General features: G+C 46.2%; 1 protein-coding gene across 1 annotated transcript; it reads right to left on the bottom strand.

Moving 5' to 3' along the window:
* Positions 1–7,286: 7,286 nt before the first annotated feature.
* On the bottom strand, positions 7,287–17,180 carry RIPPLY3 (ripply transcriptional repressor 3). The gene is made up of 4 exons (XM_055313649.1): positions 17,051–17,180; positions 16,161–16,227; positions 10,451–10,518; positions 7,287–8,415 (listed from the first exon to the last, which is right to left on the bottom strand). Exons 1-4 carry the CDS (start codon positions 17,134–17,136, stop codon positions 8,148–8,150), a joined length of 489 nt encoding a protein of 162 aa, XP_055169624.1. The 5' UTR covers positions 17,137–17,180; the 3' UTR covers positions 7,287–8,147.
* Between the last annotated feature and the right edge of the window lie 1,089 nt (positions 17,181–18,269).

Below are 18,269 nucleotides of genomic sequence, written 5' to 3'. Positions count from 1 at the left end.
GAGCACGTGGGGTTTTCCGAGGGGGCTAGTTGTGCTTTGTTTTTGATCCGGAGTGCTGTTGTGTGAGGCTATTAATCTTGCAAATATGTATCACACTTATGCTATATGTTTTCATAGGTGTGTTATTCTTCAGTAAAAAGTTTACAATGAAAAATTAGCCTAGAAAGAAGAAAGGATGGTTTTATTTTCTTAATGTTAGTTTTTATACTAAAATTGCTATGAGACTGCCTCTAAAAATATGTTCTTTGATATATTATTCAAATAGACCTCTGGAATATAAAGAGAAATAATAATCCTTTATATAAATTTCAGAGAGCAGGGTTTTTGTTTGTTTGTTTGTTTGTTTGTTTGTTTTTTTGCCTTACTTTATTTTTGAGATTTATTGAGCAGCCCAGGTGGCTCGGCAGTTTAGCACTGCCTTCCGCCCTGGGCCTGATCCTGGAAACCAGGGATCGAGTCCCACGTCAGACTCCCTGCGTGGAGCCTGCTTCTCCCTTGCCTGTGTCTCTGCCTCTGTGTGTGTGTGTGTGTGTGTGTGTGTGTGTGTGTCTCATGAATTAAAAAAAAAGTTTTATTTATTTCTTTGAAAAAGAGAGCACATGAGCGAGCCGGGGTGGGTAGGGACAGAGGGAGAAAGAGAATCTCAAGGAGACTGGCTGAGTGTGGGCTCAATCTCACAACCCTGAGACCATGACCTGGGCTGAAATTAAGAGTCAGATGCTTGGGACACCTGGGTGGCTCAGCGGTTGGGTGTCTGCCTCACAGCGTGATCCTGGAGTCTCGGGATCGAGTCCCACATCAGGGTCCCTACAAGGAACCTGCTTCTCCCTCTGCCTATGTCTGTGCCTCTCTGTGTGTGTGTCTCTCATGAATAAATAAAAATCTTTAAAAAAAAGAGTCAGATGCTTAACTGACTGAGCCACCCAGTGGCCCCTCCCTAAGCCTTACCTAAAATAAAGGTGACTATTGGTTTGGTGGTGGTACATATTTTACTTTTTTGCAGTCTTCTTTGACCACGAATGTTCTATTTCCTCTGAAGGAAGATAATGCTACTGAAAATGCACTGTCAACCATGCAGCGGAACATTCTACTGGGGAGCAATAGGCCCGGTGCTGCAAGGCCCAATAGACTTCTCTGTGGGGGCACTGTCTCTCTCCTGGCCAATAACAGGAATCTGCAAAACAAGGACTTGCTTAATTCTTATTCAGACTGAAATTTTCTCTGAGCCAATATAACTGAATCATACAGAAATCAAGACTGAAGTGGTGAAGGCATTAGCACTGTCTTAGCCCAGGCTGGAGTCTACACAGTGGATGCACACAGTCCAGGGGAGGGATCTGTAGGGAATATTGGGACTCCTGGAGTTTTTTAAACCTAAGAATTTTAAAAGATAATTTAATTTAACCTCTATTAATTTAATGCACAGATTGAAACCAGTACCTTTGTTTGGTACCTGGTCATGGATCATACAAGGTACACAAGGTCTCCTGGTGGAAGAGGAGGGTTTGTATAACAGTAGGGTATGGAGCCACCTGTACTCATTTGGCTTAGTATATTGCTGTGTATATGTGTGTGGTAAAGTGAATTTATGGGTTGTATTAACCAGTTGTAACTAAATTAACATTCACCAAAAAGATAAAGGGCTTAAAAAAAATTCCACCCAAGGTTGCCGGGTGGCTCAGTGGGTTGAGCATCTGACTCTTGATTTTGGCTCAGGTCATGGCCTTGTGGTTGTGAGATACAGCAGCAAGTTGGGCTCTGCACTCACCAGAGTCTGCTTGAGATTCTCTCTCCCTCTTCCTCAGCCCCTCCCCCCATCTCTCTCTGTCTCTCTTTATTTATCTTTTTTAAAAAGATTTTATTTATTCATTCATGAGAGACACAGAGAGAGAGAGGCCGAGACACAGGCAGAGGGAGAAGCAGGCTCCATGCAGGGAGCCGGACGTGGGACTCTATCCCGGGTCTCCAGGATCACGCCTCGGACTGAAGCTGGCGCTAAACTGCTGAGTTACCTGGGCTGCCCTCTGTCCTCTTTAAAATAAATAAATAAATCCTTAAGAAAAATTCTGCCCTACTATCTCAATTCAACAAGAAAAAGACAACCCAATTATAAAATGAACAAAGACTGGAATAGACATTTCACCAAAGTAGGTAAGCATATGAAAAATGCCCACATCATTAGTCATTAGGGAAATGAAAATCAAAACCACAATGAGATACAACTTCAGGCCCACTAGGATGGCTGTAATCAGAAAAAAAGATGGTAAGAAGCGTGATCAAGGATGTATACAGGTTGGAACCTTCACATGCTGCCGATGGGAGGGTAAAATGGTGCAAATGCTCTGGAAAACTCTGGCAGTCTCAGACAGTTAAAAAAATAGTTATCATTTGATCTAGGGATTCCATTCCTAGGTCTATTCCAAAGAGAAATTAAAATATTATGTCCACACAGAAACTTATATTCAAATGTTCATAGGAATATTATTCGTAACAGGGAAAACCGAAACGTTCATCCACTGATGAATGGATACATAAAATGTGGTGTATCCGTACAATAAAACATGGCCATAAAATGGAATGAAGCTCTGATATATCCTACACCATGGATGCACCTTGGAAACTATGCTGAGTGAAAGAAGACAGACACAAAAGGCCACATGTTGTATGATTCCATTTACATGAAATGTCCATGATAGAAAATCCAGATGGGCAGAAAGTAGATCAGTTGTTGACAGAGACTGGGGGAAGGGAGCCATGAGAGTCACCATTAGAGAATAATGGGTTTGGTGGGGTTTTGGAGTGATGAAAATATTCTGGGGGCACCTAGGTGACTCAGTCAATAGAGCATCTGACTTTTTTTTTTTTTTTTGGAGTTCAATTTGCCAACATATAGCATAACACCCAGTGCTCATCCAGCCAAATGAGCATCTGATTCTTGATCTTGGCTCAGGTCTTGATCTCAGGGTCATGAGCTCAAAACCCATGTTGGCCTCCACACTGGGCTCCACACTGGGTGTGGAGCCTACATTAAAAAAACAAAAATCTGGAACTAGGTAGTGGGGATGGTTATGCAACTCCCATGAATATGCACAAAGAACTCCCGAATTGTACACTCTGGAAGTGTAAATTTTATAGTACATGAATTACAGCTTAAAAAAAACAATTTCCACCCAAGAAATTGGGTCAAAAATAATAAAGGTAATCCAGGTACAAGCGAACCCCAAGAAAACGGCAAGGCTGAAACCTCTGCTTTTCCTACAAGCTCATTTTCTGCCACATGACAAGTAAAAAGATCTGATACGAAGTGAGCAAAAAATAATTGAAATTCCCAAGAAAATTGAGTTATCAACACATTAGCATCGAACTTCAAGCAAAACATAGATGGTACCTCAGATATTACTGATATGTTTAAAATCATGTGACCCTCAATCTAGCATTCTACAAAATATCACCAAATTTAATGATAAATGTTTAGCAGACTATTTTGCAATTGCTTGTTTAATACAAAGTACACAAAGAATCAGCCCTGGAAAAACACTTTTTTTTTCCTACCACAGTGAAAGTCCTTAAAATAACAAACAAGAAACAATTTGGTCAACACATTGAAATGAATTCTTTCCTTAGAAAATCAGTTAGAAGCCTAGAGATGAAAATGCTCTGGAGATAAGCAGAAACAAATATTGCAACAAATTACCCCATTTTGGGAGTTTTGCCATATAGCTGGGGGAAAGCACAAATGTTTCTAACATGCTTCAGCTTGTGGTATTTGCAAGATTCTGTTTGAATAATCACACTCATTAGGAGCTATTTTTTTTTTTTTTGTGAACCACTAAGAGATGCCTCACAAAAATCAGCCTGAATCACAGGTTACTTATTTGAAATAATATATTTAATGGAAATCTGGCTAATTGTATCCTTTGTGGGAGTGGCTGCTTTGATTCAAAATTTTAAAAGATTTCAGAGGAAAGGTAGCTAGATGGCACCACATGTGAAATCCACTTTCTGCATCACTATTTGAAAAGTTATTGCAGAAAAAGGAGAAATGCAGGTTTTAGAAAATACCATCAAGATGATTTTTTAAAATCTTTTTGTAAATGAATGGAAATGGAGGTCAAAACAGCCAAACATCAACAACTTCAAATGGTTTCATATAATGTACAGTTTATAAATGAATATATGGTAGACTAAGTATGCTTTTTTTTTAAGACTATTTATTCATGAGAGACACAGAGAGGCAGAGACACAGGCAGAGGGAGAAGCAGGCTCCCCATGGGGAACTCGATGCAGGACTCGATCCCAGGACCCCGGGATCACAACCTGAGCCAAAGGCAGATGCTCAACCACTGAGCCACCCAGGCGCCCCTAAGTTTGCTTTCTTGACAGAACTTGGGAGATTGGGTCAGACCTTTTTTTTTTTTTTCTCAGTAAAAGTGATTTATCAAGAAAAACTAAAAGCCAAATGAGAGATAACTGAAGCTTCACCTCAAGCAACACAGTGAGGATAAGACTCTCTAATATTTTTCTGTTAAAACCCAGCAAAATAGGCCATCTTTAATCTTTCCTGAAACAAACCCAGGTAGAATTGTTTTAAAAATCTGAAAAAAAAAATCTGAAAAAACATGAACTCCAATAAAAAAAAAATTAAAAAAAAGAAAAAGAAAAAAATCTGGAAAAATGTACTTTAAACAAGTAAAAGAAACAATGAAATTAACTGATAAAAAAAAATTTAAGAAAAAAATCAGAAAAGGGAAAAAAAAGACCAAGAAAAGAAAAAAACCAATCCGATTAAAAAAAGAGCAGAGGATCTGAATGGACGTTTTTCCAAGGAAGATAGACAGATGGTCAGCAGGCACATGGAAAGATGCTCAATATCAGTTATCATCAGGGAAATGCAAATCAAACCCCAATGAGCTATCGCCGCACACTTGTCAGAATGGCTGATATCAAGAAGACAAGAAAGAGGGGCACCTGGGTGGCACAGCGGTTTGGCGCCGGCCTTTGACCCAGGGTGCAATCCTGGAGACCCGGGATCGAATCCCACCTCAGGCTCCCGGTGCATGGAGCCTGCTTCTCCCTCTGCCTGTGTCTCTGCCTGCCTCTCTCTCTCTCTCTCTCTCTCTCTCTCTCTCTGTGTGTGTGTGTGTGTGACTATCATAAATAAATAAAAATTAAAAAAAATTTTTTTAAAAAAGAAGACAAGAAAGAGGGGCACCTGGCTAGCTGAGACGGTAGAACATGAGACTTGATCTCGAGGTTGTAAGTCTGACTCTTGATTTAGGCTCAGGGTGTGATCTCAGGTTGTGAGATTGAACCTGGTGTTGGGCTCCACACAGGGAGTGGAGCCTGCCTAAGATTCTCTCTTCAGGGGCTCCTGGGTGGATCAGTTGGTTAAACGCCTGCCTTTGGCTCAGGTCATGATCCCGGGGTCCTGGGCTGGAGCCCTGTTGGGCTCCCTGCTCAGTGGGGAGTCTGCTTCTCGCTCCCCCTCTGTCCTTCCCCTTACCTTGTACTCTCTTTTTCTCTCTCTCAACTAAATCTTAAAAAAACAATTAAGATTCTCTCTCCCTCCCCCCACCCCTCCCCCACTTTTTAGCTCTCTCAAAAATAAAATCTTTTTAAAAAAGACAAGAAATAACAAGTGTGTGCAGGGGGGCATGGAGAAAAAGGAACCCTTGTGCACTGTTGGTGGGAATGTAAATTGGTGCAGCCACTGTGGAAAACAGTATGGAGGATCCTCCAAAAATTGCGAACAGAATTACCATATGATCCAGTAATTCCATAAGTTGGCATTTACCCAGAGAGAGTAAAACCACGAATTTGAAAAGATATATGCATCTCTATGTTTATTGCAGCATCATTTACAACAGTCAAGATAGGAAAGCAATACAAGTGTCCATGGATAGATAAATGAATAAAGACACACACAAAAAATGAGATCTTGTCATTAACATAGATGGGCCTCGAGGGTATTATGTTAAGTGAAATAAGTCAGAGAAAGACAAATACCATATGATCTCACTCATATGTGGAATCTCAAAAATGAAACAAATGAACAAACCAAACAGGTTCTTAAATACAGAGAATAAATTGGTGGTTTCCAGATGGGAGGCAGATGGGGGATGGGTGAGCTAGATAAAGGGGATTAAGAGGTACAGATTTCCAGTTATGAAAGAAAGAAGAAAAGAGAAAAAACAAATAGTAATGTTTTTTGTTTTTTTAAAGATTTTATTTATTTATTCATAGAGACAGAGAGAGAGAGGCAGAGACACAGGTAGAGGGAGAAGCAGGCATCATACAGAGAGCCTGATGTGGGACTCGATCCAAGGTCTCCGGAGGATCACGCCCTGGGCTGCAGGCGGCGCTAAACCGCTGCGCCACCGGGACTGCCCCAAATAGTAATTTGAAAGGGGTAGAGCAATCTAAAATAATTGACATTAGGTACCTCTGCACAGAGAAAAGGGAAAACAGGAGAGGATGACTTTTACTTTGCAAATGTATACTTTTCTATATTGTTTGGATTGTTAATATATTTGCACATATTACTCCAATTTTTTAATATGAATGGACTCTTCGGACATCGAGATTATAATCCCTTTTGTTTTATACTTTTTTTATTCTTAAAAACAATTTATTTTGATTATTTATTTGAAAGAGTGAGCCATTGAGAAAGAGTGCAAGTGGGGACAAGAGCAGAAGGAGAAGCAGGCTCCCCACTGAGCAGGGAGCCTGATGCCAGGTTCGATCCCAGGACCCCCAAATCATGACCTGAGCCGAAGGCACTTAACCAACTGAGCCACTCAGGTTCCCCCTTAAAAACAATATCATTTGAAGAGCGAAATATGAAAACATCCTGACAAACTGAAAAACCTTAAAGCAGGCACTAAATAAATCTAAGCTTGTCTTAAACATGGGATGCCTGCCTGGCTCATTCAGTAGAGCACATGTAACTCTTGATCTCAGGGTAGTGAGTTTGAGCCCCACATTGGGTGTAGAGATTACTTTTTTAAAAAATTAAGATTTTATTTATTTGAGACAGAGAAAAAGAAAGCGTGAGAGAGCATGAGCAGTGGGGAGAGGCAGAGGGAGAGAAAGAAGCAGATTCTCCACTGAGCAAGGACCCCAATGTTGGGGCTCAATCCTAGGACCCCGAGACCATAACCCAAGCTGAAGGCAGATGCTTAACCAACTAAGCCACCCAGCCGCCCCCAAAAGTAAAATCAAATAAATAAATAAATAAATAAATTTTAAAAATTGTCTTAAAAAAGGTGATTATCAAACATTTTGCTTTTCAAAATATTTATTTCAAGTATAAACTTATATAATGTACTATAGAGAAGAAGACAATCACATGTAAGATAGTTAAGTAATAAACTTGTGGAACACAATCATTTGATCATCAAAATATAAAAAAAAGTGAAAATAATTTTATATTAGATCATTTGATTAAAAACAGTGTTATTTTATTCAAGTAATAAGCCCAACCCAGTCCCCAACTAAGAGTTAAAGCTCTTTTCTATCTTCCTACATCCAGTCCTTAGACGAAAATCATAAACTTTTAACCAGAATTGTGCCCTAAAACTTCATTATTTAAAGTTTCTGTTACTCATGGGAATTATTCTATTTTGTTTATTCTTCATAAGTATTTTCAAAATGCCACTAAACAAACACATCATTTGTGTTGGTACAATGATGTAAAAAAAATGATGTAAATCATTTTTTACAAAAATAGAAATACCTAAATAATGAGTCTGAGGGTAAGTGAGAGGCAGGGGTGGGTTATTTAATTCACATTGGAATAATCTGTCATGTAATGGCAGAGCCACCATAGTGAACGTGCTCTGAAAGTTGGTCCCGTCGGGTAACAACCCATGTCAACACAAACCTCCTGGTCCTAGAATCCCTCCTCGATGGTATGCATGAGCGCCCTGAAGAGAATCACCAGGAGAAGCAAGCTTAACAAGCGAAGTTCTTGCTGCGAGTGCAGTGCTGGCCAGAGACCCCTGTACAGGAGGGGAGTGCAAGGTGTCTTGGCTGAGCTGTCCCCAAGGGTGGATGTGAGCCAAGTCTGGTGTCGGAGAGACACCCCATTTATTTGAGCAAAGAATGCTCAGTGCCCCCCCAGAGAGTCACCATAAGGGAGTGGACCCTTAACCATCGAGGCCACTGCGTCCTTCAGATCTCCAGCCCGGGTTTGTCAGATGGCCTCTGCCCTTCCCTCCTGGGCCATTCTCCACCCGACCTTCTGCCTCCTGGCACTGAAGTTTCAAAGACTGGGTCTCTTCCTCTTGTTCTTCGTCATCTGGATCCGATTCATCGTTGTAGAAGTGAATTGTGGCTTGCACTGGGAAACTGGCCAGCACTTTTTCCCCAGAACTCTGCAGATATTCTTGGCGCTTTGAAATGGGTAAATAAAGTCTAATATTTAAGAAACAAATACACCATTAATCACCATGAAACGAGCTAAATTCCACCTAGCGGGTCCTTTTCCCCAGAAGCAGCTAGCTCCCAATCTCCCTCCCTGATCTTGCCTTTGCTGCACACACTGTTTTCTAAATCATCAGAACCCAAAACCATGGGCAGGTGGAGAGACCTGGCAAGGAATCCTATACCAGTTTGGAAATGAGCTCTCATCTGAGTGAGCAAATCAATCCAGACCAACACGGGGGAAAGGGTGTGCTTTCAAGAAGGGAAAAGGAAATTAAAACAGTGAGTTTCAAAATGAAGAGTCTTATTTTGATCAAATGGAGAACTTGGCGTATCCTGGAGAATACAGGTCCTACGTAGGTTAGGCCCTCACTCCCTCCAACACCCCTAAGCATGAGGAATGTTGTGACACTTTGGGCTCAGGAAGAAATTTGACTCTGAAACCCCAGTCTAGAAAAGCAGCTAATTTTTCTGTATGTTGCTATGGAGAAGCTATAGGGGTGTGTTCCTGGCTTTGCCAAAACAGCAAACAGTAACCCTATGTGTCTAAAGAAAAGGAAGGAAGGAAGAAAGGACCGGCGGGAAGGGAGGGAAAGAACATAAATATATAAATTCAGAACTCTCAAGATCTTATTTATTTGTTCGTGACAGACACAGAAAGAGAGGCAGACACACAGGCAGAGAGAGAAGCAGGGTCCTTACAGGGAGCCTGATGTGGGACTCGATCCCAGGACCCTGAGATCACGATCTGAGCCACCCAGGCATCCCATAAATTTGGAACTCTAAATCCAGGTTTTGTAGAATTTAGGATTACAGTTACACATAGAAAGTACTTGAACTATCCCTCAGTCTCTCCATAACTCCTTATTCTCGTACCTTTCACTCACTAATTTATTTGCATTTTTCCCCTGAGGTCTTCTGAGTAACTGAGAGGGATTATCATTTGATCACTATTTACTTGCAAAGCTGATTTCTTTTTCATTTTTTAATTTTTAAGTAATCTTGATGCCCAGTGTAGGGCTTGAAACTACAACCCCAAGATTAAGAGTCAGACACTTTATCAACTAAGCCAGCCATGTATCCTTAAAAAAGCTGATTTCCTTGTTTCTTTCTTTTTCTTTTTTTTTTTTTTTAAGATTTTATTTATTTGACAGAGAGAGAGCACAAGCAGGGGGAGTGGCAGGCAGAGGGAGAGGGAGAAGCAGGCACCCTGCAGAGCAGGGAGCTCAGTGTAGGACTGATCCCAGGACCCTAGGATCATGACCTGAGCCGAAGGCAGATGCCTAACCAACTGAGCCATCCAGGCGCCCTGCAAAGCTGATTCCAATTTTCCTCTTTTTGGATAGAGAAGCAAAGAAAGACAGAAAATACCCTGCTATAAATAACACACAACAATTTTGAACTGCCAAAGATTTTTGAACCTCAAGGGCACATTGGCAACATCTGGAGACATTTTTGGTTGCCACAACTGAGAAGCTACTAGCATGTAGAGGGCAGAGGCCAGAGATGCTGGCCTAAAATGGATGAAATGTGAGAGGGATACAGAGTAAGGCCCTGACCACCACCGAGACCACGGGAGAACCAACCACCCAATCCCTCATTCGATCACACATATATTTTGAAGGTTTACTTTGCTCTAGACAATATACTAACTGATATCCTGGGAGAGAAATGGAAATGCCCTTAAATATTTAAGAAGCAGATACACATGTATAATTCATATTGAATTAAAATTAACACAAGACATAATATGTAATAAAAGGTGCAAACAGAAGACATCAAGGAAAGAGGTCAATCCAATTTGCAACTGGAATGCTGAATGAATGAATGAATGAATGAATGAATGAATGGATTTCAGAAATCCAACAAAACAGCCTTGAAGTTCCTTGGGATAATAACTAAATATTAGAGAATATACTGAATTATTTCCCACTTTGTTGAGAACGTATACAGTTGAAGACACTCAAGTGTCTTTATGCTTCTATCAAAAGGAAATCACTGATTTCCTACTGGGAAGTCACATTACCTTACAGGATGCTGAAACCCAAAGGCCCCCTTCGATCCAGGACTTTCTCGGTCACCTCCAGGGTCGAGCTGTAAAGACAGACACATAGGAACACAGAGTCAAGCACCTCTGAGATAGCATATTGAAATTCTAAAAAAATAAAACCTAAGTAGTCTGCATTTCTTAGTATCAATACCAGTTTTATTTTATTTTTTTAAATATTTATTTATTTATTCATGAGAGACAGAGAAAGAGAGGCAGAGACACAGGCAGAGGGAGAAGCAGGCTCCATGTAGGGAGCCCGATGTGGGACTCGATCCTAGGACCCCGGGATCTCACCCTGAGCCGAAGGCAGATGCTCGACCACTGAGTCACCCAGGTGTCCCTCAATACCAGTTTTAGAAACAGTTTAAACACCTTCACAGGATTTGATAAGCCCCTCTCTCTTCCTGTTGTCAGTGATGTCCTGGCCACTGGGATTCAAAGACAGAAAAATGAATCCTTCAGTTGAGGCTTTTAAAATCTAATGGGATGGGGCACCTGGGTGGCTCATTCGCTGAAGCATCTGCCTTTGGCTCAGGTCACAATCCTGGGGTCCTGGAATCGAGTCTCTATTGGGCTCCTTGCTCGGCAAAGAGCCTGCTTCTCCTTCTCCCTCTGCCTGCTGCTTCCCCACTTGTGCTCTCTCTCTCTCTGTCAAATGAATAAATAGGATCTTTTAAAAAAATACATCTAATAAGAAAAGACACACACGTAGACACATGACTACACGACAAAGCCTTGTAGGCAAATGACTACACTACAAAGCCTCGTATAGCAAGATGCCAAGAAAAGGTTCATGGAGAGGCCTGGCAGAGATGTCATCAGCATTTGGGTGTGCAAATTGGAGACCATTCCAGAGGGGAGCCTCAAATCCTGAGGGGCTAGACAACAGAGAGCAGAGGTAGGGACGGCTGAGGGGCCCAGCATGGCATGAACAAGAAGCTGTGTTATTTAATGGGCTGCAACAGGAAGCTGGCTCTTGACTACAGGATATTTTTTTTAAGATTTTTATTTATTTACTCATGACAGACGAGAGAGAGAAAGAGAGAGAGAGAGAGAGAGAGAGAGACAGAGACAGAGACACAGGCAGAGGGGGAAGCAGGCTCCTTGCATGGATTGAGACGTGGGACTCATCCCAGGATCACACCCCAGGCCAAAGGTGGCGCCAAACCGCTGGGCCACCGGGGCTGCCCTGATTACAGGATATTTTGAACACCTACTTTGGAGTCTAGGTTTCACTCTGGAGACAGTACTAGAGACCGTTGCTGATTTTTTAAGGACTTTATTTATTTATTTATGAGAGATACAGAGAGAGGCAGAGACATAGGCAGAGGGAGAAGCAGGCTCCCTGTGGGGAGCCCGATGCAGGACTCCATCCCAGGACCCCGGGATCATGACCTGAGCCAAAGGCAAGACGTTCAACCACTGAGCCACCTAGGGGCCCCCTTTGCTGCTCTTTGAGCCTGGAGTTCAACAATCAGATCTGTATTTTAAGGAGAATGGTGGCCCGTGGGAGCAGTGCACAGCCTAGATTGGAGAGATAAGGGCTCCGGGGCACCCAGCAAGAAGGGACAGACATTTGACCAGTGGCAGGAAAGGAAAGGAAAGATGAATGCCAAGGGCACTTCAGTAGTATTAAAAAAAAAAAAAAAAACCACTTAGCCATTTTACATCAAGAGTGGAGGAAAGGGAAGCCAGTCTGAGCAACTAAGGGCAACACTGATGGAGAAAAGACACAAACAAGGGAGAGAGCGAGCCAGGTTGTGCATGCTGTGACCAGCATAGGCCTCGGGGAGGTGAGGGGACAGTCACACTACCTGTCCCGGGCTGAGCCCCCTTCTGCCCAAATTCGTGAGGCCCTGAATCTCAATGAACTTGGCCTGAACTGTAGCCAGAGTATCTGAGCGGCTGAGAAGCTGGAAATTGCCCTTTGATCTCAGAGCTCTCTGAAAGTTTTAGTGACTATAGAAAGCGCCGAGTGGGGCATCTCGGGACAGTGCATCCGGGGACAGCTTGAAAATGAGCTGAAACGGGCTGGGGCAACGGATCAGAATCCCCAGCCCTTGGGTTGCATGGAGTTTAGCGTGAACCAGACAAGGAGTGAGACAAAAGCTGTAGAGTACGACAAGGAAGGACCCTGAGGCTTCTCTGCCACCAACGATCATCGCATCCATTCCACCCCGCAATGATAGGTGCGTGGCCTTTGTGAACAAATGTCATTATATTTTATCAACCATAGTTTTTACAATATGCTGTGGCAAGAGAAGTTAGGGAAAGAAAATGAGGTTCTTTGAATAGTATTGTCTCCAAAATGAAGTTCACTTTTTATTTTTTTATTTTTAAAAGATTTTATTTATTTATTCATGAGATATACAGAGAGAGAGAGGCAGAGACACAGGCAGAGGGAGAAGCTGTATGGAGCCTGACATGGGACTCGATCCCGGGTCACCAGGATCAGGCCCTAGGCTGAAGGCGGCGCTAAACCACTGAGCCACCTGGGCTGCCCTGAAGTTCACTTTTTAAAAAAAATATTTACTTATTTATTTGAGAGAGAGAGAACAAACAGAGAGGAAGAGAGAGACGGAGAAGCAGACTCCTGGTGGAGCAGTTTGCCCAATGGGTCCTCGATCCCAGGACTCTGGGACAACGACCTGAGCCAAAGGTAGATGCTCAACCACTGAACCACCCAGGTGCCCCGAAGTTCGCTTTTTGAGGACTCCAGAGAATGTGTTAGGCTCTGTAATTATAAAATACCTCTAAAGCTCATTACCACAGTAAGCAATCCTGGGCTGTCAGAGGCCATTTTACACCCTGTGATGGGAGAGCATCTAACGCAACGATGCAGTCTTTGGTGGAGGCCAAAAGGTAGTATTAGTAGAGAGGAACAGCTTCCTTTAAGTGAGTAATTCTGTGAAATACAACAGACCAGTAAAAACTGTAAAACTTGATTCCCCAACACACACAGCCTTAAAAACTTTATGCCACAAATATCTTCTAATTAAAGATCACTTTCTGATGACAGAAACGTCTAAACATTCACACTTCGATAATTCAAGGGGATCAGAAATGTATATAAGGAAAGGGGTGTGTGTGTGTGTGTGTGTGTGTGTGTGTGTCCTTATGAGTTAAGAGAAGAGATACAAGGGCAACCCGGGTAGCTCAGCGATTTGGCGCCGCCTGTGGCCCAGGGCATGGTCCTGGAGACCCAGGATCGAGTCCCACGTTGGGCTCCCTGCATGGGGCCTGCTTTTCCCTCTGCCTGTGTCTCTGCCTCACTCTCTCTCTCTCAAGAGTAAATAAATAAAATCTTAAAAAAAAAGAGAGAGAGAGAGAGAGAGAGAAGAGATAGAAGCCGACTTTCATTAGTCTCGGGTTCTCCTCCCCACGCAGCCTGACTCCCATACAGCGATGGCGGGGGAGGCCTGTACAATGGGAGGCTGAACCCATCAGAACAGTCCCTGACCTCTCCTTCCAGGAAATCACCTCCCTTGCAAGGTGGCCAAGTGGCCAGGGAGGAAATGTCACAGAGGTCACCGAAGTCTTAGGCTACCGCTCGTTTTCTCCAGGCAGGAGAGGGAGACTGCTCCCCAAGGGGGGGTAGGAGCTACCGAACGGGTGAGGGTGACTCCGGGGATCAGGGCACAGGGTCTTGAACCCCACACTCAAAATTTCTCAATTTCTCCAGAAATACACAAGAGGGCTCTGCAACCAAGGGCTTCTCCCGCGTTGTCGGGAGAGGGCGCTGCGGAGCAAGAAGCGCGCCCGTCGGTGCCAGGCTGCGCTCCCCGCGCCCGGGGCCGGGAACCGTGTGCGGTACGTGGAACCTGCGGCCGCCGCGGCTGTCCTCTCCGCCTGGCCCGCGGGGCTCTGCAAACAGCTGGCCAGGCAAGTCCCCTCAGCGCACCCCCCAATCCACGGACACAACGGCTTCATCCAGTGTGCCATACGGACCTCCAACTAGCAACTTCCTACAGCTTGACACTTTTCTCCAAGTATCCATTTTTCTCACAAATAGCCTTTTTTTTTTTTTTAAACAAATAGCCTTCTCATCATAATCGGAAAAAAACCCCACCTGCATTACAGGCTCTACTATAGTATTTTTATTCTTGCAACAACTGATAGGCTCCATGTACATTTCACTTAACAAAAAATTGGATACTTGTAAACTTCTATAATTTCTCCCTCTCCCAAGAACCTTTTAAATCTTATGTTTAGGGATCCCTGGGTGGCGCAGCGGTTTAGTGCCTGCCTTTGGCCCAGGGCGCGATCCTGGAGACCCGGGATCGAGTCCCACGTTGGGCTCCCGGTGCATGGAGCCTGCTTCTCCCTCTGCCTGTGTCTCTGCCTCTCTCTCTCTCTCTCTCTCTCTCTGTGACTATTATAAATAAATAAATTTTAAAAAATAAATAAATAAATCTTATGTTTAAAGGGGCGACCGGGTGGCTCAGTGGTTAAGCGTCTGCCTTGGGTTCAGGGCATGATCCCGGGGTCCTGGGATAGAGTCCTGCATCGGGCTCCCTGCAGGAAGCCTGTTTCTCCCTCTGCCTATGTCTCTGCCTCTTTGTGTCTCTCATGAATAAATTTTTTAATAAATTTATTTTTTTATTGGTGTTCAATTTAAAAAATAAATCTTATGTTAAGAACTTCAGGTTGAATGCAAAAGATGTCGTAACTATTTCCCATTATTTAGATATTGTCTGTAGTTGATAATCTGGGCTACAGAATCATACCCCTCAATTTGATACAGATTGTATTTGTTTCATTTTTTAAATCACAGTAACAGTTAAAATTTCCATTATCCAGGCTAATTGAACAAAGTATCAAAATATCAAAATACAGTCAAAGGTCAGCTTTCGCACACCTGAGTTTCTTATCATATTACAAATAACTGCACACATAACACGTACCACATGTTAGGGAAACGAAACGCATGGTCCTTCCCAGCCTGATTAGCTCTTCGGCATTATGAAAGCCATCCACTTACATTTTAAGATTTTTTAAAAGGAAGGTAAAGTCTCTGAAAGCAAGCCATTCCTTCAATAAGTATAAAGCAACTCAATTACCAATGGAGGAAACAAAAGAAGAGTGGTGGAGACTAGTCTTTAGGCACAAAGCCCTCAGCTGGAGTGTATTTGCTCAGACAACATGAATTACCCCAGGAGTGCTTGCAGACTGGGCAAAAGTACTTCACAAAGGGCCAGCTGGTGGGGGCATTTAACCGTACCTTCTGGGTACCCCACACTGGTCTCTGACCCTATTTACCCTGTGGTACCAGCCACCAGTAATGCCACGCTCAGAGAGGGGACCAGGGCAGCCTTCTCCCCTCCTCTCTCTACCTGCTGGTTTGCAGAGGGGAAAACTCAACATAAAAGAAATCTCTCAAAAAGAGAAAGAAAAGAAAAGAAGAAAAGAAAAGAAAAGAGAAAAAAAGAAAAAGAAATCTCTCTTACTCTTTTCTAGAACTCTCTTACAATGCCCTTGAAAGAGCTATGCCATAGTGGCTCTGCTTTTCAAGAAAGCAGCAAGCAGGAGCCCAGTCTATACATGTGACTCAGGTGGGAGCCACAGCCGGCTCCCCCAGGCTCCCTCTCCCCTCTCCCCTGCAGTAGGGGACCTTCCATGGTCATTTTTGAGTTGTGCCACTTTCGGGCTTAATCGTTTGATACGACAATGCCCACCTTTACCTTACCGGGCTTCCAGATCTGGTCAGCTCAGCTTCTTGGGGTGTCAGGATCCAAGGTCTCCACGGTGTGGGGCTGGAAAGGCAGGGACCAGAGGTGAACCCCAGCATTTTCTGGTGTCTTTTAGAATCATATCATGAGAGTTAATATTCTTATCAATTCCAATGTTTGCCTGAGAAGGAGTCACTGGAGACCTCAGGAAGTTCTATCTGTGGATAAGCTGGTGCCACTTGTGTTTTTTTTTCCTCCTGCCACATTCTCAGTCTTCCGCCTTCCCTGGGCTTTGAGAAGTCCCAAATCTGATGCAATGATCAGGGGACGCAGTAGTTGCGGGGTTTCTCTCCCAGCCTGCCTAGATTCTCCGACCGATTCCCCCGCTGCAGCTGGCTACTTTGTTGCTCGCGAATTTCAAGTGCACCCCCCCTGGGGCTGAGGGATCCGCACCCTGCGGAGAGGACTCCACGGGGTTCTACGATGCAAAAGAGGGGGAATGGGTTTCTGCTCTCGGGCTGCCTACCCACCCGGCCCCTTCCACGCTTCCCCCGGTGAATCTGATTTTAACTGCACTGTCTTGAAAGGGCTGAGCCCCAAGCGCAGGACAAACAAAAACCGCGCTCGAGTGTGACAGTCAACGTGAGGGGGTCCCCAGCACGCTAGCTGGGAGGGCCCGAGGCTTCGGCGTGCCCAGCCCAGGGCGTTTCGGGGCTGTGAATGGGAGCTTGGGTCGGTTTGCTCGCGGGGCGCCTCCCCGGGCTGCGCACGTCGGCCCCGAGCGCCGACACCGGGAGGACCAGGGCGCTCCGGGGCCCGCCCGGGTTCTGGGGGCTCAGGGCGCTGCAGCGTCCGCTCTGCGCCCCCCGCGCCTCCGTGCGTCCCGGGGCCGCGGGGACACCCTCACCTCTCGGGGCTCCGGGGACCGTCCGCGGGGCAGTGACAGGCGCGCCCCCGCGCCTCCCGGGCTCCGGCCGCCGCCTCGGGTCTCATGGTGCCCGCGCAGCCCGCGCCTCTCCAGCGGCGCCGGGGCCACGGCCGCGCCTCCAACCGCTCGGGCGAGGGCGCTCACCTACCAGGGCGCGCGGCGCCAGGTTTAAAAACGGGGGCGGGGCGGGAGGGGCCGAGGGACGCCGGGGAGGGGCGGGGCGGGGAGGGCGCAGGGGAGGCCCCGGGAGGGGACGGGGAAGCCGGAGAGGGGGCGGGGACGACACAGGCTCCCGACCGGGGGGTGGGGAAGGGAGGGCGGAGGGGGAGACTGGGGGGGAAGGGAGGGGGGTGGGGGGGAAGGGACGTGGGAAGGGAGGGGTTGGGGGAGACGGGAGGTGGGAAGGGACGGGGTGGGGGGGAAGGGAGGTGGGAAGGGAGGGGGAAGGGAGGGGGAAAGGAGGGGGTGGGGAGAAGGGAGGGGGTGGGGGGAGAAGGGACGTGGGAAGGGAAGGGGGTGGGGGGAGAAGGGGGTGTGGGAGGGAGGGGAAGGGAGGGGGTTAGGGGAGAAGAGAGGTGGGAAGAGTGGGGGGAGAAGGGAGGGGGGAAGGGAAGGGGAGAACGGGGAGGGTAGGGGGAGGACAGGGGAGGGAGGGGGTGAGGGGAGAAGGGACATGGGAAGAGAGGTGGGGGGAAGAAGAGAGGTGGGGGGAAGGGGTGGGCGTGGGGGGAGGACGGATCTCCGTGGAGAGGACTCAGGAAGCTCGGGGCGAGGGTGAGGAGGGACAAAGGAAACCGAGGATGGGTCGCCAGGGCCGACGGCAGTGACTCGGTTCGCGCGGGGAGGAACTTGCGGGGGGTGGTGTCTGTAGGGCCCTCCCCCCCCGGGGTCACCTCTGGGGTCGGGCTGGCGGGGCGCTCGCCCAGCCCCCCCCCCCCCGCCGGCTGCGGCAGCGACGGGGTCCCCGGCTTCTCCCCGCCGGTCCGGGGCTCCCCGTGGCCCCAGGGAGCGTCCAGGTGCCCACATTTCCGGAGGAGCTCACGTCCACCCCTCTGAAGCGGGCCGCGATTTGGGGGCGCGGCTTCCGACGCCTCGAGACCCGGACCCTCGCGGAGCTGCGGGGCCCGCGGAGCTGGAGGTCGGGCGCCCCGACGGCGCTGCGCGAACCGGGAGGGCGGAGCCGCGGCTGCGCTTCCAG

The sequence above is a fragment of the Nyctereutes procyonoides genome, unplaced genomic scaffold (genome assembly GCF_905146905.1).
Source record: "Nyctereutes procyonoides isolate TBG_1078 unplaced genomic scaffold, NYPRO_anot_genome, whole genome shotgun sequence".
Classification (NCBI taxonomy): Eukaryota; Metazoa; Chordata; class Mammalia; order Carnivora; family Canidae; genus Nyctereutes; species Nyctereutes procyonoides.
Note: the sequence above shows the minus strand (reverse complement) of the source record. Positions and strands in the feature narration are given on the sequence as shown.

Bases quoted from the DNA above. Each gene is read 5' to 3' on its own strand.
- RIPPLY3 (XM_055313649.1), bottom strand. From the start codon at position 17,136: ATGAGACCCGAGGCGGCGGCCGGAGCCCGGGAGGCGCGGGGGCGCGCC. The intron at 10,519-16,160 runs GTAAGGTAAAGG...CTGTCTTTACAG, and splicing joins TGACCAGATCTGGAAGCCCG to CTCGACCCTGGAGGTGACCG. The intron at 8,416-10,450 runs GTAATGTGACTT...CTTAAATATTAG, and splicing joins GGGTTTCAGCATCCTGTAAG to ACTTTATTTACCCATTTCAA.